Below are 25,489 nucleotides of genomic sequence, written 5' to 3' on the forward strand. Positions count from 1 at the left end.
TTTCTAGTAAAAGTGTCAGTACGCACTTTAACATTCCATTTGAAATGTATCTTTCAACGTATGAGTTTTAACTCTTTTAGAGAACCAAGAGGCAAATATAAGAAAGTCACAGATCAAATATTTATATGAGGAGCTGTTGTGAAAGTCAAGATTTTCTTAATAATATTATGTTCTTAACATTTATTCTTAAATTGAGCTCCCCGCTGGCATTTTGTTAAATAGAAATATTGGAGGGAGAAAGCTATTCGCTGAGCCTGGTCACAGTTTGTTCAAAAACTACAAAGAAACATCCAACTTGATCGGACACTTTTATTGTGATTCATTCCCACGCATGCTGTAAGTGCAGCGAGCGGTTTGTCTGCCTGAGGGGCTAAGCGGCTAACGCTAACGGCAAAGTTGATATTAGAGGTAATTATAAACTGTTGACGACAGGATAACACAATGTTTGACGGTTTGGGATCATTTCTGAGGTTGGTCAGCTATTGAAGGATAATTACAGTTTCTGCACATTTCCTGAACGTCTCCTTTCGTTACCTCATCTCATGTTATACAAGCTGTATTTGGGATATTTGTCCATGCACCCTTACAGAGGATAGTCACTCAGCAGCGTCACTAGAGCATCTTCTGAAATAACGTTTAACCCTTGTTATAAATAATGAATATACTTGTATATGCAATTGTCAAGTGACAGTAATGAGACTATTAGGCAGTAGTCTACAGATTCATAGAGTTTTCGAACCAAAACATAAATCAGACTCATTCAATTTTCTTTGTATTTCTTTGTAGCCTAGAGGAGTCGGCCACAGTGGGACCTCATTTTGAAAAAAAAATATGTACAGAAGTTAGCAGCTAGAGAAAATACGTTTTCTGGTCCCGTTAATTGCAGAATGAATAACACATATAGCACACTTAAGAGTATTTGGCAAGTTGAGAGTTTAGCAGTTTGTCGTATAGCTGTTGTATGTCTGTATGGTTGTGAAAATACAAAAAAACTAAAACCCACCGGGTGAGACGACGTGGGACATGGTTGGATTAGCTTGCTGTGGAAGACAATAGATGTTAGTTTTTACACGTAAGGATGAAGCCTCTATATTAAATATGATTTTCTTGACAAAATTATCTTGAAAATGGAGATAAGTCGTATGTCTATTCGTGGCCAAACAATTATTTGTCCCTTGCTTTGTGGCACACAGGGTTTGTGGACTGGCGAAGCCTCGTATTAGGTGCATCGCTGTTGTAAGCTTTATGCAAACGATGAACAGTGTTACCAAAATGTAGAAGAGTGACGTGGAGACGCTGTATCCGGCTCTGGTAGAGGCAGCAGCCTGTCAATCACCATAATCCCGCCCTGAAGCACACCCTGCTTTATGGTGGGGACCATAACTTACTCAATGAACATCCTGCTGTGTTGAATGTACAGATTGATACCATGAACACATGTTTACACTGTTTACTGAGGTAATAAGTCATTTTCTCATAGACGTCTATGGGACCAGAGGAGTCGCCCCTGGCTTAAGATACTTCTCTCAGAATCACCGGAGCCGGATTTAAACATGTGACTGATGGTAGCTGAAAACAGGGTCCCCTCTCTGCCTCACTCTGTGGCCATATGCCGCCCATTATGTCATTTCCCATTACACATGCAGGATACGGTTGGTCAGGTCTGTCTCCGTCTTTGATTCTGCTAATTGAATATGAAATGATGGGGCTGGACTCACTTTGCCATCTGGAGGTGTGTGTGTGTGTGTGTGTGTGTGTGTGTGTGTGTGTGTGTGTGTGTGTTTGACATCTGCTCCGTGTCTGATTCATTCTTTCTCGGATTCAGGCGTTCCGGAGGTTTCCTAGATGTGTTGTGTGTGTTACCTAGTTTACATCTGGCCAACACTCAGGCTGCTTACATAACCGTATACACACAAATGTTTTTTTTCTTGTATGTAATAATCCATGCACACATTTATGCAGCATGATGGGGCGCAAGCAAAATGAAAAATGGCACCAACAAGATACTCCGTCCCCAGGTTTATTGTTTCAACCACCAACATTAACGTCTTTTCAGACACATGGACATGACCTCATGACAGGTGTCAAATATACGTTTAAGTCCATCCCAGGTAGAGTTGAACCAAGCAGGGTCAACGTGCTTACACGTCAGGAGGCGTTGTTGAGTATTAAAATATACGCTAGAATGAAATTACACTTGAACTACAAATGCATGGTAATAATGGGTGAAGGCCGCTTAAAGGCCGGATTGCACGAACGTACAACACCAGCACACGAACATGCTGCAAAAAGATGCAGCACTATCTGGGTCAAATGCAGTTCAACAGGAACCACCTGTTCCCCATTCTAAGAATCACATGTCCATACCTAGAACGGCGCCTAGCACTCAAAACATTCTATTATTATTATTATCTTGCACACATCTTGCAAACATCCTCATATGTAGAACTCATGAACAAGGGGAGGCGTGATGATCCTAGACTCTAGGAGCACCTAGACTCTAGGAGCACAGGGATGTCCATCCCTCTAGGCCCTAGAGGGATGGACATCCCTGTGCTCCAATGGGGCTCTCCGAGGGTTCCAAGCAGGAGACAGGACTATCCATCTAAATAACCAATCAAAAATGCTCTTAGAGACGATATAATTCCAGCGCATTTTGTATTAAGCGCCTTTTTTCATGTTGTTGTTAAACTGCCTGAAATAGGTCCGTGCACGTTAAACTGCAGGACAGAATACTCTTCTTGCAAACAAACTTTGTCATATTGCTTTGATTTAAGTCTCCAGTCTAGTCCTTGTTTTGCTCACACGACAGCGTCCAGCCCGGTCGCACTAGTTCTGCCTGAAAGCTGCATTGTCTCTACTGACCATCAGAGACTTCTCTGGTCTGATAGAAGTCTATGAGAAAAGTTTCAGGTCTTCTTCAGTGCAGCGTGATGTTCATTTAGTAAATGATTATCCAATGATGGTCCAGTGTTCCAGCTTATCTGCATGTTTTACATGATAATTAACAGTACATGCAGAGGAGTGTTCCACCACACATGCTCTGTTTGTCCTTTAATGCTCAGCTCTTGATGAATCAATGCACAGGAAGTGACCTTTGACCTCCATCCATTAAACTCTCCCCCCACGTCTGTCTGCCGTGGCCCTGAGGAATGCAGGAAGGAGGGCAGCAGCATACGAGAGGCTCCTCTGCTCTGAGCATTTGTTGGCTGTGTGCTCGGGTTGATGTGGCAAGGGTGTGAGGATGGGGGGGGGCACCATAGCTGCCAATCCACATGGCTGTTTTTAAAGTCCATTACTCCCGAGTCTCATGGAACACATACTCCTACTTTTGAGTAAACGTATATATCCGGATGGGGCCACATGAAACACCTCCAGTGGTTTGGTTCTCCAACAGATTAAAGGTGGTTTGGTGTGGACTCAACATAACAAGAAACATCAAAACAAACGCAATGATACTTATTCAGTGTTAACGTTCACCAGAAATGGGCACATGTGTTATCATATAAAATACCCCTCAAATGAATGTATTCAAATAATAGCCTATAAATAAATGACCATCCATCAAGTTCTGCATAGACAGAAATGATGAAAATAAAAGGTAAATAGTAAATCGATATAAAAGTGAACCCGTAACTTCAGTGTTTACCATTAAAACAGAGGGGCCCTCCCCCCATTCTGAAATTACCTTTTTAGTTTTCCTACACACAGCAGTTCCACACTGACACGTGTGTGAATATGTACGTGTGGCCTTTGCAGCAACGAAGCAGAGAACTGTTTGCCCGACTACCACCCCCCCTGAAGTTGTAAACCCAGGGGAAACACTGAACCTAACAAGTGAATATTCTACCTACTTCTCTTTTACGGCAATTTGGAACTTGGCATGGTAGTCTAACTGTTTGTCTCCTACCATGGCCCGTGGCATGGTAGTCTAACTGTTTGTCTCTTACATTGGCCCGTGGCATGGTAGCCTAACTGTTTGTCTCCTACCTTGGCCCGTGGCATGGTAGCCTAACTGTTTGTCTCCTACCTTGGCCCGTGGCATGGTAGCCTAACTGTTTGTCTCTTACATTGGCCTGTGGCATGGTAGCCTAACTGTTTGTCTCCTACCTTGGCCCGTGGCATGGTAGCCTAACTGTTTGTCTCCTACCTTGGCCCGTGGCATGGTAGCCTAACTGTTTGTCTCTTACATTGGCCCGTGGCATGGTAGCCTAACTGTTTGTCTCTTACATTGGCCTGTGGCATGGTAGCCTAACTGTTTGTCTCCTACCTTGGCCCGTGGCATGGTAGCCTAACTGTTTGTCTCTTACATTGGCCTGTGGCATGGTAGCCTAACTGTTTGTCTCCTACCTTGGCCCGTGGCATGGTAGCCTAACTGTTTGTCTCCTACCTTGGCCCGTGGCATGGTAGCCTAACTGTTTGTCTCTTACATTGGCCCGTGGCATGGTAGCCTAACTGTTTGTCTCTTACATTGGCCTGTGGCATGGTAGCCTAACTGTTTGTCTCCTACCTTGGCCCGTGGCATGGTAGCCTAACTGTTTGTCTCCTACCTTGGCCCGTGGCATGGTAGCCTAACTGTTTGTCTCCTACCTTGGCCCGTGGCATGGTAGCCTAACTGTTTGTCTCTTACATTGGCCTGTGGCATGGTAGCCTAACTGTTTGTCTCCTACCTTGGCCCGTGGCATGGTAGCCTAACTGTTTGTCTCCTACATTGGCCCGTGGCATGGTAGCCTAACTGTTTGTCTCCTACATTGGCCCGTGGCATGGTAGCCTAACTGTTTGTCTCCTACATTGGCCCGTGGCATGGTAGCCTAACTGTTTGTCTCTTACATTGGCCCGTGGCACGGTAGCCTAACTGGTTGTATTAACACTGGGTGAGAAATTGATGAAATGAGGTTTTGTGGGAGGTAGTTGCAACCATGAAGCAACCATATCGGCAACAAAAGCAGACGTGGCGTTCACTCTGCAAATGGTGTAACAAACTTTGTATGCAACTCCAGGTCACCACCGCTAAACTGAAGGAGCACTACTTGGCGTGATGAGGTTAAGTAGTCCCATTCAGCCCCTTTTCAGTTTTTCCCATATAAGTAAATTAGGGGGGGTTACGTTTATAATTATCCACCATCTCTGCGCACGGGGGAGTTCCTCTCCAATGGGCACAAACGGACACGAACGCGCCCATGTGAGCACGCTCTCACCAGCGGACAGTGAGTGTTTGCGCATTATGTTTTTATTTTATACCAAACCAAAAGGTTCAAATCTTGAGCTTGTATTAACTGCAGACTAATAAGCATTGACCTTGGGACGTTCATTCCTCATTTCTTCCGCAATCTATTTCCTTTGCCTTAACTTTGCACTGTTAAAAACCTTCCCTTTATGGCTCAAGGAAACCAAGGCTTCAACGTAGGACGTATGAGGCAAAACGAGCGGCATTGGCGCTTTAATTGTAATTTACAGATCTCTATAGTTAGGAGCACCTGCTGAATAAATAAAATAATTTTAAAAAGGCAAGTTAAAATGTTTTTAATCAATTATGAAAATGCTCCTGCGTGATTCCCTCAGCATAAAATACATCCACTCCCAAACCCTCCAACCGATTGTTCCCCTACATATTAGTTCTAATTTAGTTACTTAGGCACTGAAGGAATGAACTAATTAAAAAATCCTTTTTCATCAAGAAAATTCCACATTTAGTGCTTTCCTAAACCTGCAAATACCCGGAAAGTAAGGAGTGCCAAGCCCCCCTGTTGGGTCCACCCCTAACTTCCAATCACACATGCACACACACACACACACACACAGGAAACTGGCTGGCAGGAAACCTAGAGTAAAGTTACAGTTAAATAGAAGGGGGAGGCAGTGACATTCCTCTCCCTATCCCAGCCGTGCTCGTGGCTGCTGGTCCCAGGCGGTTGGTCCTGAGGCTGCGCGTTCTATCCGCTTAAAGCCGATGCGTGGAGACGATAGCTCTCTTTGGTCCAACGGCCGGTAACAGCAGGAAAGCAGGCATTATCCAAGTTGATTCTAAGTGTACAGTACGCTCTCATGTGTCTGTTCTCCTGTCCGGGTCGGGGAACCTTTTGTTTGAATGTCAACGGGGATCTGCTCGGTATTCAGCTGACTAAATGAGTCTGACTGTGATTGTGTGCCGTAAATCTCGCCTTGTTTCTTGGCAAGTAGCAATCCTTTTAAACTGTTCATGAAGTGACTCAGTTGAAATTGTGCACAGCGCCTTTGGATTCAACATGTCCCATCAATGGGGCCAATACTGGTGGAACATAGTGGAGATGGCTTGTGAACTCATCTCACGTTTGGGTCACCGGGGGCAACAGTGCCAGCAGGGGAGCCACAACTTGACCACGGCGAGTAGAGACTGAGACTCGACAGGCCGAACTTCTGGGGAGCGAAGCTTAGCTTATGAACACGCTTGTCTCTCTGCATGTGAGCGGATTCGGTGTCTTTGTGGAAAAGTATCTACGGGATTTAGAAGGAACAAGAAGATGCATCATGTCGTCTGCTCCGTTTGGCGGGATTTATACAGGACAAGCTCAATACGGTGTAAAGTGTGGACCATCACAAGCAGAGTTTACTTTGTAACAAATGAGAGAATTTGAAACCGTACATTCAGAGGAACTGGGAAGATTTTCTCTTTATTTGTGAGCCTTCATTATGAACATGATGAGGAAAGATTTTTCGTAGAAGACCGCTAGCTCTGCCTTTCCTTCAGTAGTAACCTTGTAACAACAAGCTATACTTTGTCAAATATGTCATATTTTAGCATTTATATTTACAGTAACGATAAGACAGTTTAAGTATTTAATTGAAAAGGTTCTTGACACCACGTCCACTGCTTTGATCATCGACGCTGCTTGTTTCCCCTCCTCTGTCTCTCTGACCATGTTTGTTTGGATGCGACCTGTTTGTTCTCATATTTGGTGGATTCTTGAGCTGTCTTCAAACACGAAGCACAGATGCAGAGAACGGAGTGACTGAAACTAATGATGTTTGCTTTTTGATGCTGAAAAACAGTGCTAATGGGATTAGCAGGTGGGCACTAAGGACTTCATTTACCCCCCCAAGTGGTGTGAGTAACCCCCCATGGTGTCCCTGGAGGGACCTCATGCTGACGCGACCTTTATCTGTGGGAGTGAGGAGGGTGTGTGTGTGTTTTCAAAGGTGTCATTCAGGCCATTCAGCCGAAATGTATGTGAGGAGTGAGGAGGTGATGGATTCTGCTCCATATCTGCATTTCTGCCAATAACCGCATTGATCACAATGACAAAGTAAAAAGATGTTGCTTTAGGCTGATGGATGGATTCATGCCGCCAACACAAACAAAGACACCAGGATGATGTCACGGCTTCCTAAGTCATGCTGGGATATAAAGCCAAAAGGACGCTTTAGGAGGCTTCAGGGACGCGGAAGGAGACAGACGTCCTCATCTGCTCCTTTTGGTTTCCCTTCTTACACAATTCACAACTCAACTGTAACCATTTTCTTCAGATAACATTACTGAGTGAGCATTTTGTGTGCGTGTTTCAGAGGTAGAAGGGCTGAGTCGATATTAAAGATACGAGCCAGAAGATTCAATCTCACCTGCTGTCTGTGGTGTACGTGAGACAACACAACGTGCCTCTATCTTTCATTTTAAATTAGTCAGTTAAATGCGTTTCAAATGCACCTCCCTCTCTATGAACAGGCCGTTCTCCCCCTCAGTCATTAAACATTTAGAGTTAAAACGTCTGCACGGCTCCCTTAGAAGCCTCCTCCGGTCCTCGTGTCCTCAGCATGCTCAGCAGTGTGCGAGACACCGTGATGTGTCCTCTGGGTGTCTGAGCACTGCGATCTTCATTCCGCCGTGTGGGAGGGGGGGGGTCCCGTTGTGTGTACGCTGGAGCAGAAGTGGGCCAGCGCTCATTAGCAGCCTCATACTGTACACGAATGAATGGCCTCTATCATCCCTCACCCCCTGCCTCCCTGAAATTATTATGTCACTTGCCATTGTTTGGGAAAGCTGTGTGTGTGTGTGTGTCTGTGTGTGTGTGTCTGCGTGTGAGAGAGGGGGGGGGGGGGGGGGGGGGGGGAGTAGCAAGTTGTTCTCTGTTTATTTCGGTCAAAGAGAGACGAAGAAAACCAGAATCATCGGGTCATTAAACCCCAGAGCCACCAGCAGGTTGACACCAACTATCTATGAAAATAAGCTGTCACGGACACACACACACACACACACACACACGGACACACACACACACACGGACATTGGGGAAGCCTGCTCCTCCTCTGAGCATCAAAGCTGATTGCAACCCCAGTGATGGAATCCAGATCCTGCGTTGTCAGGCAGCTGAAGACACACACACACACACACACACACACACACACACACACACAGGAACAATGTGCAGCAGAGTCTGGAATAGGGAGTTCACAATAAGGAAGGGTTTGAAATCATCACAGAGCGTTGAACTGAAGACAGTTCACATTCTCTGAATGCGTTTTGGAGTTTTCAGAAGTACAGCTCATGCACGGCTACCAAGCCAGTAAATCAATAATCTGACTAATAAATATTGGTTTGAAATTTTTGTTATTGCTTTAGAAATGACTTCATCTTGCTGGGTATGGACCCAGCAAGATGATTTTATTTTGTTTTCTCATAAACGTTAAGAGGGCAAAATGGCTGATAAAATAAAGCAGTATGGTTAATGTCCCGCCCTGGAATCCAGGTGACCCCTGGGGAGGGACATGGTAACGAATCAACGCCAGTAGTGTGAGTATCACATTCCCACCAACCACATCCAGGCTCGTGTTTGAGGAGCTTTGTGGTGAATGGCTTCCACACAGTGAGGAGAGAGAGATGCTGGCTGGTTGTAGCGCACCGTCTGTCCCGCTAACTGTCTTATTTCTGGGAGGGAGCAGCCCAGCTGTGGTAACATGTCACATGAAGTCACCAATGACACGGCTGTAAACTATGACGACCTCACAGCAGTATCACAACTAACCCCCCCGTCTCTCCTCCAGATCCCTCCTGCTGCCAACATGCTGCCGAGTCCTCACCTTGCAAAGAAGCTTGTGACCAGGTACACACACACACACACACACACACACACAGCCCCCTCCTCAGCCCTCTACAGCCGGCCTGTGAAGAGAGCTTTTTGAAGGGGAGTGGGGCTGGACTTTTCTTTTTGTCTTTTGGCTCTTTGAAGTGAAGAAAAAAGTCTCACCCTGTTTCAATTGGGAGCAGGTGACTCTCTCGCCCCGTCTTTCTCTCGCTCCGCGTCCTTCTTTATGGTGGAAAAGGAGGCTTTTTCTCAACAGGCAGAGAATTCCAACCATACCCGAGCTTTTGAAGTGAAGAGGGAGGCCGGACAGACCTGGCTGTGCTCTTATTGGCTGATGTCACCGCTTTACCAGCTACAGAAAGAGCAAGAGAACTGCTACAGAAAGACATTAAAGTAAAGATGGAGGTGGATGAAAAAGAGTGGAGGGACGAGAAGGAGGTCTCAGTAGAGAGGGAAAAAGATTCGGGTGGAGAGGGACTGGGTGATAGAGATGAAAGAGATGGAGAAGGGAAGATAATGTACTTTTAGAAGTGGCCTCAGTGGTTGTGCTTCAGGGCCCCAGTGTGTGTGTGTGTGTGTGTTTCGTAACCACCGGTGCCAAGTTTAGCTCTAATAAGCTTCCTTGACCCCCGGTCACATCCAGGAAACGACTCGTTCTTCAGGTAGGACAGTGTAGGACGTCACTGATGCGCTCTGCATGTAGCGTGCTCGTACAGGCGGGGCTGATGGCTCGCTGTCACTCTGTGACCGTGGTCATGTGGGACGAGTTGTTCTGCCAGATGAGATGAGAGAAGACCCCTTCCCTCCATCCAGCAGCGAGACATGGCAATTCAAGGAGCTGCTTCTGTTGCAATGAAAGAAAACCCTGCAGCCTCTCGGCTTTGATGACACATGATTGGAAACCGCTGGATGAACTCGGCCACGGAGAGAAGTCTGCCAGCCGGGCACTTATTGACCTGTCAGACGCGCTGAGTGGCTACACTTGACTTGTGTTTTTTAAGTTTTTTACCTGCAACCCTGTAGGAAAACGACGGCTTTTAAAAAAGCCGACGCCGTTTAAGCGTTTAGAGGGTGCAGCGCTCTACTACCTTGGTTACCAAGATGGAGACGGTACCAGTAGAACAACTTTTTCCACTAAGCAGCGGTTGAAGTCACTGTCGGCCTGGACGGCTCCCCTCCGATTCACTGTGCTCCCACAAAGACCAGTCCAAGAACACATTACCGGCGCCTGGAGCGGGCCATGAAGCGCCTCCCACGAGTGAGTAACACTCCAGAGCTACACCTGCTGGAAAAGGAATCTATTGGGACACCAATTGTAACGACTAACAGAGACGACTATCACTGCTAGTTGCGTTATCAAGCATGGCAGCACGGAGGGAGATCTTCTGGACGTCATCTGGATGGAGATCGGTGGGAAGGGAAGAGAGCTGCAGGAGTGTGTGAAGCTGTAAATCTCACCCTCTCGGTTTCATGACTTCTCACTTCAGCCAGAGACTGCTGGCAGCAGCCACGTCCTCCCAGCCTCTGGTCCTCGTGCACACACACCACTTGGATGCGTTATGGCTATGAGACTGTGTGTGTGTGTGTGTGTGTGTGTGGGAGGGGGAGACACACACCACAAACTTGGATGCCATATTGCTGTCTCAGAGAGCATATCTCAGAGGTGTTGCTACTGACAACAATGCAACACTTTCCCATGACCCGGACACATTCCTCTGAGTGGGGAAACAGTACAGATGGCCAAAGGTACGACGAGCACAACACTACTCACTGTCTCCTGGATCAAAGTGAGCATTACATACTGAACGTCAGCGATAACTTCCAGTAAGTCGGCGCTGATCGTTCCAATGGGAGGAACCACTGTTTTTTTGTCTCATAAAGGTACAGTGTCGCTGTTTGGGATCTGTTGGCAGAAATGGTCAAGTCAAATGAAGAAGTGTGTTAGCTGTAGTGCATGATCACTTTGTGTTATTTGCATAGCGCTGTTTAAATCTCTACATTGGACGAGTCATCCTTATCAAAGCTAGCGGCAGACAAACGACTAACCAACCCTTGGACCAGATCTTTTCTGGTCTTCACATCCGCTCCTGTAGATCTCTTGGACCAAGGTAGAAGTTCTAGTTCATTTTAAGTGTCTCTCCTTCACCGGACCTTGACAAGTTAAACTGCTTTATCAACCTTTAGTCAAGCACACTTTTAAATTCATCCGAAATGAAATAAAACGTGTTTGATGAAAGAATAACCACATTTGCAGTTTGCAGAATTAACCGGCCTACATCCGTATTTTGCAAACTGAAAATATACTAATTCATCTTAACAATCAACTTTTACTCTTCCTTGTGCTCATCTAATGCTTTTCTTAATTAACGCCCTGCTGTAAGTTCTGAAGCTACTTTAGACTACTAGTGAAGCTGCACTATGTCTTTGTAGGAGCATCACTGCAATGACGTCAGTGTGTGCTGAGCTTTGGCTCTGAGAGCACAGAGAGCCCTGTGAGATGTACGTTGGTACTAGTACTAGTACTAGTTAGTACTAGTGGTACCAGTTGGCTCTGGTTTCCATGAGGCACTCGTATGTTCTCATTAATTCTGTGTTTCTTTCCCATGTTACAGCTCGCCACTATAAAGAGTGAGTCTCATCTTAACCATCTGCTCCAGAGGTTACCCAGTTACTGTCCGGAGCTGATGGTGAGTTTCTTTATTACAATGGAAAATCTATTATAGTTGATGGCTGACAATCACATTCTGATCACAAAAGTATTACAAGTTTATTGTTGTCATTTTATGTACTATTCGAGGTGTTTCTTTATTATTATTTGGGAAGTAAGGATCCAAACACAGTTGCAATGACAGCTGATCGCCATGGGTGCCAAAGAGCCCTAAACGGAGATCCTCCAGACTGTAACTCTAAACAGGAAGTGGATTGCTGATTGTGGTTACAAAAATACTGGAGCACCTGGTTAAACCACACATCTCTCTCACACACACACACATGCACACACACACACACGCACACACACGGAGGCTCACAGCTTCCTCCCGCCATGGGTAATCACAAAGCAGAGTGGGACGGATTGCTTCTTGTTCCCGCTCTCCGTGAGCCACACCAGTAATTAGACATTCGGCCCAACTGTTGACACGCATTTACAGTAGCAACGTGTGTATTTCACAGCCGCTACTGCAGCTGCATTGGAAGTGACGCATGCCACAAGACCAGAGGTAACAACCAGAACCCCCATCTGCACCATTTACTTAATACATCTGGCCCGGCCTGGTCTCTTAATACATTTGTCTCGAACACTGGATATGTTTTAATACTGAACCTTAAAACAAAAATGTTATCACCTAAAACCTAATTCATGCTCACTGAGAAGAACGCAGGTAAACAAAAGCTTGGAACACAACACATTGCTGCATAAGGGACATAACCCTGATAGAAAACATGAAACTAATAAACAAGAAAGTTTATTCTTACCTCAGAAGAGCCATTGACAGGCCTAGTTGCCATGGAGATGGTTCAATTGTCCTCATGGGGAGCTGATGCTTAAGTTTCTAAAGCCTGCATGTCCATCAGAGAGAGACTCTGGTCCAATAGAAGTCTATGAGGAAATGACTCTCCTTCTCTTCCTGGTTGATTCCCTCAGTAAATATGGTGAACATCAGTTGGTGTTTGTTTAGTAACTGACGGTCCAACTAACAATTATTGCAACTAACGATTATTTTGATAATCGATTAATCGGTCGATTATTTCTTTGATTAATCGATGAATCAGATAAAAAAACAGCATTAAAACGCTTTAATTTCCAACCCTTTATTCTAAAACATAACTGCAAATTCACATTACAAAGTCCACAAACAGGTTGCTCCTTGAACATAATAATAATATATATAAAAAATAAAGAAAATACAAATCAGAAAAAAAACAGGATTTGTTTTATCGTCAGAACTTGTTCTCTATACTACACTCACAGACGCACACACTCAGACATACTACGAAACATACATCCATGTTCACTTGAAGCTTATTCATTAAATCATTATTATCATTCTAGTGCAAGTTAAGTAAATGTATACACCACATCTAAGCACAGATACAAAAATAACCAAGTGCTATAAGATGAATTTAAAATGGCATTTGAGGCTTCTTAGTTAGCCGCGCTGGTTTAATGGATCACCGTGTGTCTGCCTTTACAGGCATAACATCAACTACCGTATAACCCACAGTATATGCGCAAGCGCACTAGACTACCGTATATGACAGCATTAAAAAGTACAACACACACAAATATATTTGTCAACAATAACCGAAATGGGACAAAGCACGAAATACAAGAAAACAGACTGAAAATGTAATGGTCCAAAAAAGGCGAGTAAATAAAACCGTATCTTAGTCTTGCTAACTGCTTTACCGCTGTTATTAGCGAGCTAACGCTAGCTTGTTGCCTGCTGGAGGCTCCTTACGTTCCTCGCGTCAAAACGGGACAACGTGGTGTTCCCGTGCCATTACTTTACATTACTGGTCATTTAGCTGACGCTTTTATCCAAAGCGACTTACATTACATTTTTAACCCATGGCTCTGACATTGCTTGCTCAGGGGCACTTCGACTTAGCTCATCCGCATTCCAGATACGCGAAATTTGGTTCAATGGTTTTAAAAAAACATGGCGGCAGCATGGGCTGTCACGATATGAAATTTGTGTTGTGCGATTATTACACCAACATTATTTGCGATAAACAATATTATTGCAGTTTTCAGAGCATTTTATGCCACTGATGACACAATGACAATATAATAGCATACTAATACAAGTACGCTCTTTCAAAGAACGTTTTATTCGTCAGAATAGAAACAAAAACAAAAACAAAAAAAAACGATGAGTGCAACGGACACAGAGCATCGCGCTTGGTGCGATGTGGTAGGCTCGAGAAAATGTGTCCAGTGGGAAAGCGTGCCGCAGCAGCCGGGCTGGTTAACCCGGGGGCTTCAACCACCGGAAGGGCGGCGTGTTCCGTGGTTGCAGGGAGAGACGGAGCGGCTCGGTCAAAGTCTGGGCGGATGGTTGTTGTTTTAGGTGAGATTTTAGCTTAGTCGTGTTCCCTGTTTCCGCTGCCACGGTTTTTAAACAAAGTCAACGTATCGGCTTGTTCACATTATTGGCTCTCCTCTCTCATGCTGCCCCGTCTCCGACAAAGGAAAGCGCAATCTACGAATATATCGCACCACCAAAAATGATCACACTCATTTTCATAGATTGTGCTCAGTCAATATATTGCATATCGAGACATACCGGCAGCCGTAATCCATTTTAGCAACTCAGCTTCATACAAACAGCAGCTGATGACATCACAATGAATACGTCCAGTTGTGTAAGATAGGATCATTTCATTCCGCGTTAATGCTTAGCTGAAGATGGAGATTGGACTAGCAGTGAGCCTACTTGTTGGTAGGCTCACTGCTAGTCAAATCAGACCTTAGAGAGAAAAGCACCATTCTATCACCACGTTGATACAAAGGCTGGAGGGAGCTCTGCTTTGGCTCATGGGGACTGCAGCATTATTCTTGCTGTCATGTTTATGCCTCATCGGCCGCTGCTGCACCACAAATCATGTTCGTGCCTAAAGACAGCGTCACTCCCTGCAGCGCCTCATAAATGATGCTGACGCTCACTGACGGGGCCCTTTGTTCGCCGGCCAGGAGACACACGGAGGGAGTGTGAACACTGACCCGGTAACTGCACACAGTGCACAAATGACTGTCCTGTGAAAGCATGAGAGAATGGAAGACCTTCATTTTCCCTCTCTGTCTCCCCCGGGGCCAAACGGGCTTGTTTTGGAGGATTAAATCTCACCTCAAACAACGGGGGTTTCATAGGATGTTTCATGCGTTTTCCTGTTTGTACCTCCATTGTATTGATGCAGGAAAAGTGACGGCCCTTTCTCTGTGAAATCAGAGTCCATCGTCAGTATTTGTTTTCATTGGCAGATTTTTTTTTATTACTGAAGCATGTTGTGCATTACATGTGTATTTCATATCTGTACATCTGAAGTGGCCGTAGTCATCATGGCATGTCCCATGGCATGTGGACTGCTGCGAAGCTTTGAGTACGGGATTTAGCTGTCGCCATCTTGGATTAGAGCCGTCGCCTGTTGATTTGGTTTCTTAACACACATGCACAGAAGAGCAGTTTGTTTTCTTTAAATCAGCGCTACAACTGCTGTTTGCTGCCTACTGTGTGACTCTGTTCATCAAAGAGCCAGTGTGTCCGGCTACGTTGTATTTAGACATGTTCTACATTTACCTTAACATCTACTTCTTTCTTTTCTAGAATGAACTTTGGACGTGCATCAACTCTTCGCTCCCAGGTGAGAGAGGAGCGTTGATCCTAATCCCTGTGTGTGTGTAGCATCTTATAAATGTTTGACTCTCTCCCCCAGTAATAAAAATCACATCATGTAAACTTATAATAATGTGAAATGTATTTTTTGGGTGTCGGCGATATGGCCCAAAAAGTATTTTGTAAGATTCTGACGGTATCCACGTATATCAGGTTATATCAAGTAAACACAGTCATTCTTTGAATCCGAGATGCTGGCAAGATCAGCAAGTTAGCTTGTTGCTAGCTCATTAGCTAGTTAGCGAGTTAGCTTGTTGTGGCTGCTAGTGTTGCCACCAGAGGCTCGGCCAACTTTACAATGAACCATTTTCTGATCTACCTTACTGTTTTTTTTTCAAACCAAAACCCTCCAAACAGACACAACTCCTCTCCTGGGAACAAGTGGTGTTGGTGCAATTTGTTGGGGCATTTGTGATTAAAGCCTAGTTTCTGGTTATGCGTTTCCAGAGAAACACATAACCCCTTGCGTGCTTTTTTAACCCTTCTTGCGTGAGTCGACCAATTTTTCTAGACTAGCGTCAAAAGCTACGCAAGCCTCACGCAGCCCGCAAGGCTGTGATTGGTCTGATAACTACATCCTTTCCGGAGTCTCACATTTCCTGTTTCATAGCATAATACTGCCATTTTTAAAAGGAAGATTTTTGAAGAGAGAATGAATCAGATAGAAGAGCTTTTGTCGGAAGAAATACAGAAATATGACCACTTATACAACCCGTCATTGGCGGACTATAAGGATGCACAGATGGCCTCCGATTCATGAAAGGAGATCTCTGCAAACGTAGGTTTGCTGGTCGAAGTTGGAGAGGAAAATACGGGACAAATATGTCCGCGAAAAAAAGGCGATGAAACGTGCCATCAACTGTCTTTGGGTTAGGACTGCCCTCTCTGCCATCCTTCAAGGTGTATGTGGACAACAAGACCAGTTAAATAAACAAACCAACGTCTTCCACACACAAAGACGTCATTCTCTAGGTCGTCTTCGACAAAAAACATTACTCCACCTATTGTTCTGGCGGTGAATTGCTTTGCAACACACGCAACCCTTTTAGAACTATGAATTAAAACATGTCCATCGACACAACTGCACAAAAAGCCGCAGCTGCAGTTGCAGAACCATGCCCGAGCCTTAAGTACTCATCATTTATTTCCATCTAAACCCAGTGATCCTGCAGTAACTGAAAGTCTCCTGGATGGACAGGAACGCTAGGAGCGTCCACTGTATGTATCTGGCTGCATGAGAAGCGATGGAAGCGAGACAAGCCCAGCTGCACGGATCAAAGGCCTAAATCCTGCTGCTTGTGCTCAGAAACAAATGTACCTGTCAGAAGCCTAATAGGCTCCAGATTGGGAGGAATTGTGATTCTTTTCTTCTTCTGCACCCATTAAACACTGGCCTGCAGACAGCCTCAGGAGCCGTTGACGGCGGAGTCTCGTTTAGATACCATCGACTCTCGCCGCATCCCTTCATTTCTCAGAAGGGTCTGGTAAATGTTGTGAGACTTGTTAAAGCTCAACTTAGAACTCAATAAATAGTAGAGGCATGTGGATGTATCTCTCCTTTCATATCAAAAATGTCTTTTAATCTATTAACCAACTTCTAAACTTAATGAATCTACGTATTTTTATTGTTTTGATATATATTTTTTTAAATATATTTTATTTTTGATATATAAATTTGCGTTTTTTTTGTCAGCGGTGTTACTTGTAATGTAAAGAATATTAAATGGTCCAAAAAATTGTTTTTGTCACAACAACTTAAATGTTGCCTATGATACCAAGAAAAAGTATTTTATAAATTACATTTTTTAATAAAACTGCAGACGTTCTTACAACATTGGAAGGATTGATTTGTTTTGCCGTATCATTTTTTTCTGCAAAACTAACAAATTATAAGTATTCAAACAAAAATTGTGAGATACTATCTGAAAAATGTATCATTGCATCACCAATCAATACAGAAAAGAATGCTTGAAATGTGAAAAAAAATAGATCTATAGTATGACATCACTGAAAAAACATGTGACGCAATATAATACCAATGACATTCTTGAAGTCAGCTTTTTTCATATAATTTCCGTACATGTTTCAAACTTTTTATTAAAAACAACTGAAGGACTAGGGCTAGCCACCGTAGACAAACAAAATTGTAAATTAACATAGCTACCAGTATGCGGCTCATTTATACAGGGATGTCACTGGTGCTACCAGGAGGAGGAGTAACATCAGTGACTGTAACTCCAATGACGATTTAGAGAAAAATCTGCAATTTTTACACAATAACTGCCATGTGTCAGACCATATGTTTTCAGGAAAGTCAAAACCATTAAACTGTTCAATATAAATCAGTTTTAATGTTCAATTTTGGACCTTGCGACCAATAAATGAGTAACACAAATGACAGACTCAAAAGCTTCATTTAAAATTCTCATATATATATCACAGTCTTTTGAGGAAATTAAGTAACAGTGACTTAGCACATAGCTGTGCCAATCCAATCACATAATTCTGTGCGACTGGTAGTAATTTCACATTTTTAATAATAATTAGGTATTTTAACGTTTTTTTTAAACCCTGCGGATGTTATATTTAATATTTGCAATGTTCAATGTAACAATAAATTTGAATTAATCCATGATTTCTTTTTTAATAAAAAAGGGCTTGACTTCTATGAAAGACAAAAGTGTCAAAGCAATTCCTTTTTCATTGACAAAATGTAACATAAGATATTGGATGAATGAACTTAGTTTTATCATGCCAAGGACAGCCTTATCTAATTGTACATATATCATTTATGCCGTTTTTAAGTTTAAGTTTTTGTACCCACATATATCTGTATAGGACGTCTCTGGGTTGATAAGAACACCTAGTGAACAGCAATGGTCCTGCATTAACAATGAAGGGAATGCTTGTGGTCATCTGCTGTCCATCTTCTTGGAGGCGTTGCCCCTAATCTGGCATACATTCTATCCACAGTCCTGTTTCTCTGTCTGAGTAAAATTGTATGGCACATTTTATTCTGTATTTAAAGTAATAACAAATAAAGAAAAGTGAATTCAAATCTGCCAGGTCAATGTGTCTGGTCTCGGCAACATGCGCACTAACACACATTTTAACAAATTGGATGGATAAAGTTCGAGGGAAAACCTCTGCCTGTGGGAGTGGAAAAGTGTTGGCTCTTTTATTTCAACTCATGAACCGGAAAACAAATGTATATCAAGACCTCGATAAGGCAGATGTTGCCAGATCAATGACTCCGTCTCCACGGGGACTTGGTTAAACAGATACCCATGACGTGCGGTTGACCCTGCGGCGTTTCATTTGTCTCCAGGTGTGTCCAGAAAGTCAGAAGGCTGGGTGGGTCTGGGCTGTTGCGAGCTCTCGATCTCACCGGAGTGTCGCAGGGAGTGCAGACAGGTGAGAAGTGAACACAGTGTTTCTCTTGAAGGAAAAGCTCAGACCACCTATGCTGTGTTTTAATGGTTCTACTTCCTTTCTCATCACAGGCATCATCCAAAAATGACATAACGAAAGTATGCAAAAAAGTGACAGAGGTAAGTCCAATAAAATGAATTGCATTTTGTAATCATCAAGAGCAGAACAATGTGAACTCAAGTTCTCTTCACTAAATCAATCACTATTCCCACAGTCCTTCTACTGTGTAGTCAGACAGTGTATAACTGCTACTACTGGGAGACATACAATATACCATGCCTCACATGATATAAGTATTTTAATTATTGTGAAAACTTTAGTCTCCATTCTAGGGTGTGGATCTCCAAGATCAACTCAATGTGGTCAAAGGAATCAGATATTTTGTATATATTTTTGCATCTTCGGGCGTCTGAGAATCTGACAAAGTGAAACCACTCTGGTTGAACTGCTTCTGACTCCCATCTATTCTGGTCTTGGATTTAAACAGCGTCTCCATCAAATCAGCCATGAACCACTGTCCCACAGCTCTTTGTCTCATACCACGTTAAGACAAATCACCACCCGCTCTCTCTTCTCCTTATAGAACTCCCTCTACAGCTGCATCACCAAAAATGAAAGTAAGCTGTCACACACACGTATACACACACATGTTACTGAGGTAAACAGTGACAACGCCAACGACTGCAATCACTGATCTTACACCACCCGGCCAATAAATACACCCATCAGGACCACCGCCATCTTCTTGGAACCATAGGTGGCCTTGTTTGTGTTCTCTTTCTGTAGATACACAACATGCACATACACAAACACACACAGTGGAGACACGCTATTTGTGTGGCAGGATGTAACGTCACTAAGTTCCTGTTGAGAGGAGGAGGGGGCCATGAGTTTGTACTTAAAAGGAAACAGGAGGGAGGAGGACAGTTCCAAAGTCTGCCAGCCATGATGTGATTGGTTTATGGAAATGCGTGACTTCAAAATGTACCTCCCACCATCAGCTTATAGAGACTAGTGAATGAAGGAGAGTGTAGAGACACAGGGAGCTTGAGATTGTTTAAATTAGATTGGTTGGTCCGGTGGCTGGTGGAAACTGAAGGGAATGCTACCTGGCTCAAGGGGAGAGCTAGCCAGCCGTATGCTAGCTAGCAGCCACATGTTAGCTAGCCAGCTGTATGTTAGCAAGCAACCATATGTTAGCTGGCCAGCCGTATGCTAGCTGGCAGCCATATGTTAGCTAGCCAGCTGCATGCTAGCTGGCAGCCATATGTTAGCTAGCCGGCTGCATGCTAGCTGGCAGTCATATGTTAGCTTGCCGGCTGTATGCTAGCTAGCAGCCATATGTTAGCCAGCCAGCTGCATGCTAGCTGGCCAACATACATGCTACCTCAAGCTTCCTCCAGAAGTATCTCTAGTCTTTTAGAGTGATTTAAAGAAGTTCTCGGCCTGAGTCCAGATGTGTGTAGCCAAGGGTCATGTTGCACTTATACTTTCTAATAATAATAAAATAATAACAAAGGGTTCAGTCGTCTGCAACAAGATGGCAACAACTTTTTTAAAAACACATCAGAACTTTTTCCCACTTCCCTCCTTCCCTCCTTCACAATAACAGTTACAGACACACACTTTTTCCTTGAGAGCCCTTAACGTAACTCCACATGATTTCTTACACATGTATTTAAGTTTGTCACTGTGTGTCTGTTGCGGCAGTGGGCTCCACCTGCTGCAGCTATGCAGGGCGCCACACCACCTGCAGGGAGTACTGCCAGGCAATCTTCAGGACCGACTCCACCCCCACGGTGTCCCAGATCAGCGCCGTCAAAGAGTACTGTCAGAGCCACAGCCCCCAGCTGCTCAGCTGCGTCACCAACTTCACAAAGTCGTACCCCGTCCGCAGCCCCATCGACAGTGAGTCGGCCGGCGCTTTGCAATGAACACACAGATTCATTGGTCCATGGTACTCTGCACGTGGTGTCATGTCAACTGTCTCTTGCATAGAAACCTTCATTTAGGAGCATAATTTATCAAATTCAATAGCATTAGCTGGGATCTCTCTTCCAGAAGTACTGCAGTGACAATCTATAATCTATGTAGGATTTAAAGGTGCAATCGGTGATACATGCATTTTCCAGAGTGAAATATCATGAAGGAGCGCTGATCTGTCCCTCTCATCCAGGTCTGCACTGCTGCGACCGGGCCGAGGCCACGCACTGCCAGGTGGCGTGCCGGCGGATCCTTCGCACCATGAGCACAGAGCACGAGATCATGGAGGGACTGATCAACGAGTGCGGCTCCCAGCCCCTCCCTCAGGATCCCATGTGGCAGTGCTTTCTGGGCAGCGCCCACCCGCCCTCCCCGCCCGAAGAGGAGACCCCCCACCCCGCCAAGATGGACTGCGCCAAGCTGCACTGCTGCGCCAAGGCGAACACCTCCAAGTGCAGGTAAGGGCGCGCCGCTGAGCGGGGGCCGGGGCGTTGCAGGCCGCAGCGGAGCTCTGATATGCGTTTGTGTGATATGATATGCTCTGACAGGGACACCTGCCAGGAGATCAGCACCAACTGGGGCAGCCAGACGGGGCAGGACTTTGACCAGTTCTGTGAGTACAACCCCGTGGAGACGGAGCTCATCAACTGCCTGGCCGACGTGCGGGAGCCGTGTCAGCTGGGCTGCAAGGGCCTCACCTACTGCACCAACTTCAACAACAGGTCAGACCATCAACCCACGGCGTGTTCCAGTGGTGGGCGCCCCCCTGCCCAGTGATATTTAGGTATCCAGTCATTCTCATGTCAGTGGAAACCCAGAAAGATGACACACAGCGATCACAACCGACTGCAGGACAGCACAAGAGGACAAGATCAGGTTCTCCAGGGTCCCGACTTTTCTTGTTCTTTTTTACATTTTCATCAGCAACACCAAATACTGGGCGCTTTTAGAGGCAAGTGAGTAAGAAGAATATGGCTCCTAAGGCTCAACAGCAACTCCCGTACAAAGAATTCAAATAGTTAACTCTCTACAGTATTTACATGTATGGTTTCTTCGCAAACTATGTCAGTTTCTATGTTTTTATCATCACACCCATGTTGTGATCCTTCGGCGGTGTGGAAATGCATCTTTTAGAGCTGGAAGACAAAGGAGGGTGAAACCAGAGACATTGTTCCACTGAACCCAGTGTGACCCTGGAGTTATCAGCACCACAGCATGTCTGACACACTGTCTACAGAGGGGGCCACAGGCCAAATGGAACCGCTTCAAAGGCTGCGCGGCGAAGTCACACTAACACAAACACACACATGAAAACAAACTGAAACATACTTCACACATACACACAGCAGTGAGCCGCTCACCCGGCGAGGGAGGCCACAGACATTCAAGACTGCAGATCATTCTGAGCCGCCTTGGCCTCTTGAAATTTGAGTATCACATGTTATTTAGATTACAAATATGTCACTGTACAGTTTGCCGACAGAGCTCCCCGGTGTGTGTCCTGTGGCACTGAGGGTCCCTGACAGACCTGGTTCTCAGATTGAACCACAAGCAGCAGCTAACGCTAGCACTACTTTCATTGATGAGTAATTCACTTGAACTCTATGAATGTTACTTTTTGCAGGTGGAAAAATGAAAAGCTGACTTCTTAGATTGATAGATTTATTTCAACTAAATACTGAACAACGCTGTGAAGGTGACGTGTCAATCACTAGCTTTTCCCGCCCTAAAGCATAGCCTCCTGTATGGTCTATTTTCCTCTAACCATCACTTACTAAATGAACATCATGCTGTATTGAAGAAGACTTGAAACTAGAGATTGAGACCATAAACTCAGTCAGTAGAGATCACGCAGGCTTTAAGACACGGCAGCATCGGCTTCACTTTTCAGAGCCTCAAGCCTAAATCTCACGCAGAAGTGGTGACGCTCATTAATTGTGAGGACTAAAAATAAGGCACAGGAGCAGATACCTCAAATCCTGAAGAAAAAAGAGATTAACTAACTGCACAGATACCATTAGAACCAGACCAGAGTCCACAGCTCTGTGAAGCTCAACTTGAGTTTTCAAACTCAATGTGCCACTAGATAAAAAGTTGGGGACCAACACATTTTTGGGATCTTTCCCTTTTATTTCAAAATCGTGTGTCAATTCGTGCAATATTTGTTGACACACAGTCGGTTTGAGTGTGAACTGGAGGTGGACTGACATCCTTATCACCCTCTCGTTGTGTCTAATTCTATCAGTTAAGAACTTCTGTGTTCTGGGCATAACACTGTAATAGCTGTGTTCTTTTACATTCCCCCAGAGAAAATAATGTGATTCCAGGTCCAAAATAGGGGATCAGGCCCAAACAACAACATCTCTCAAAGTGCTTTCTTAAGCTTTAATGTCTGTATTTCAGAGCAGGGTGGCATGGAGCTCATGCTGGGGCACTGTGGGATTTAAAGTTTAGCCAAACAAACTGTGTTTGAGGTTCTTTGATGGGCTCCAGGGAGACGCTGTCCTCCCCCGAGGGGAGCAGCGTGGAGACTTAGAAACACATCCATGCTGACCAGAAAGTGACCCACTCACTTACTTGACATTCAGTCGGTGTAGTTATTGGTTGATCAACCTCTTTCCTAAAAGTGAAACCACAGCAGTATAATTATATTTTGGCTTCATGCCGCTGCAGTAAACTAAACTAATCAAGTCGAGGTCTGATTAATTTCCCAACGTGCACAAAGCAGCGACTGTGGTTACTTCACCACGAGTAAATCTGCATTGAGGTAAACGCCTAAACTCCATGCACAACACAGAGGTGTGTGGTCCTTTGCTTGACAGCTTTAACCAGGATTTAGTTGGAAGAGAAGATGAAGAAGCCTGGTTGGAGGAGCCGCAGAGCTCTGACCAAACTGCTGGGAGGAACTTCAGCGAGAGTCAGCTGATCAGAGCATTTATTTTGAGAAAACCACAGTGGGGTATTTTTGGGGGTTATATAAAGTTAAAGATCCACGGCTTTTTCACACACACACACACACACACACACACACACACACACACACACACACACACACACACACACACACAGGGTGCTTCAAGATTAAGAACGAAACCCCTCATCAGGAGCAAATGGAATGATGGAACCACACCCGAACAGCCTAAGCCAGCAATTAGCTGAGTCACTTGAGACCAAACCCGCCAATCAGACATCAAAGACACTTCCTGGTGCGGTGCAAGAAGGAAACAGCCCTTCACACACAGACAGGTCTGCTTCTGAGGACGATCGTATAGTGGGCCCTCTCTCACAGTGGCCATCTGAACGTGTTTGTTTACTCCAGTGGAGCAGGGCTGTGGCCTAATGACCTGGTCCCTGAACGCACCACTTTCTCCTCATACAGTGAGTGGTGAGATCTCCTGTTGGCTCAACGCCAAACAGCTGCTTACGAATAAAGACGAGCTGGCTACTTCTTCTATTGGGTTTAAAAAACATAAAATAACATTATTTGTTTCTGTTGAGGAAGATTGTATTAAACTCAAACATCATTGATGCAGTTCTGAAGGTATCAATGGATACATAACAAATAACTTTAAATATTAAAAGCTGTGGGGCTAAAACCATGAACACGTACGTTATGACGTCACCTGTGTGACATGTGTGCGATGGAATTGTGTGTCAGAGGACAACCAATGGGTTGTCTAATCGCACCCTGAACCCCCCGACCGTCTCCTTCCTCAGGCCGACAGAGCTGTTCCGCAGCTGCAACGTGCAGTCGGACCAGGGCGCCATGAGCGACATGAGGCTGTGGTCCAACGGGACGATCAAGATGCCGGTCATGAACATCCCGGTGCTGGACATCAGGAAGTGTCTGCCGGACATGTGGAAGGCCGTAGCCTGCTCCCTGCAGATCAAGCCCTGCCACAGCAAGTCCAGAGGGAGCGTCATATGCAAGTGAGTCAAGGATTCAAAAGAGAAACTATGTATCAACTGAAACTGCAGATTGAGACACTAGTCTTGTGTTGAGTTGCCCCCTGCTGGTGAGTAGTAGTCTCCCACATCCCTTGAATGACATTACGCAGCCCATCGCACACTGCTGTGTGTGTGCTGGTAGGCCGTCTCGCTCGGACCCCAGGCTGAAAACCCCCCAGACCTGCATTTGTATAAATAGAAGATGAACATGGCCGCTTTATGTGAATTCATTGTCTTTTTGCCGTTGTTGTAGTTATTTCTTTTCCATCTTCAGGTCCGACTGCTTGGACATCCTGACGCAGTGTGGGGACAGGAAGCGTTTCCACGAAGGACAGACTCCAGAGAGGATCTGTGAGCTGCTGTCTCCTATTGACGACCCTGATCGCTGCATCCCCCTCCACAAGTACCTCAGTGAGTCGGGGGGTCATTCTCCCCTGCGGTAACATGCGGTTAAACATGGTACTAGGACATTACCATTGCCACGTAACATGTTAGAAACCACACAGCTGTCAGTCCTCCAATAGCTCATGTAGTCCAGGTGCCCAAGTGAACGGATTAGTGGCCACCAGGAGGCAGCACTGCACAGAAGAGACACATGACTGACTTCATATCGTAACTCAGTTACAAGTGTCCCAAACTCTTTCCGTCAAGTCCCCCCCTTGATAATACAGGAAC

General features: G+C 44.9%; 1 protein-coding gene across 1 annotated transcript in view; it reads left to right on the top strand.

Moving 5' to 3' along the window:
- The window catches only part of reck (reversion-inducing-cysteine-rich protein with kazal motifs), a 42,854-nt gene that overhangs the window by 2,367 nt on the left and 14,998 nt on the right, over nucleotides 1–25,489 (top strand). The window contains exons 2-12 of the mRNA XM_040167467.2: nucleotides 9,016–9,074; nucleotides 11,669–11,743; nucleotides 15,383–15,419; nucleotides 18,780–18,865; nucleotides 18,955–19,002; nucleotides 19,467–19,500; nucleotides 20,594–20,791; nucleotides 21,060–21,324; nucleotides 21,415–21,588; nucleotides 24,584–24,796; nucleotides 25,089–25,225. Of these exons, the coding sequence (XP_040023401.2) occupies nucleotides 9,016–9,074; nucleotides 11,669–11,743; nucleotides 15,383–15,419; nucleotides 18,780–18,865; nucleotides 18,955–19,002; nucleotides 19,467–19,500; nucleotides 20,594–20,791; nucleotides 21,060–21,324; nucleotides 21,415–21,588; nucleotides 24,584–24,796; nucleotides 25,089–25,225 (1,326 nt within the window). The remainder of the gene's footprint in view (nucleotides 1–9,015; nucleotides 9,075–11,668; nucleotides 11,744–15,382; nucleotides 15,420–18,779; nucleotides 18,866–18,954; nucleotides 19,003–19,466; nucleotides 19,501–20,593; nucleotides 20,792–21,059; nucleotides 21,325–21,414; nucleotides 21,589–24,583; nucleotides 24,797–25,088; nucleotides 25,226–25,489) is intronic.

This window comes from Gasterosteus aculeatus, chromosome 21 (genome assembly GCF_964276395.1).
Source record: "Gasterosteus aculeatus chromosome 21, fGasAcu3.hap1.1, whole genome shotgun sequence".
Lineage (NCBI taxonomy): Eukaryota > Metazoa > Chordata > Actinopteri > Perciformes > Gasterosteidae > Gasterosteus > Gasterosteus aculeatus.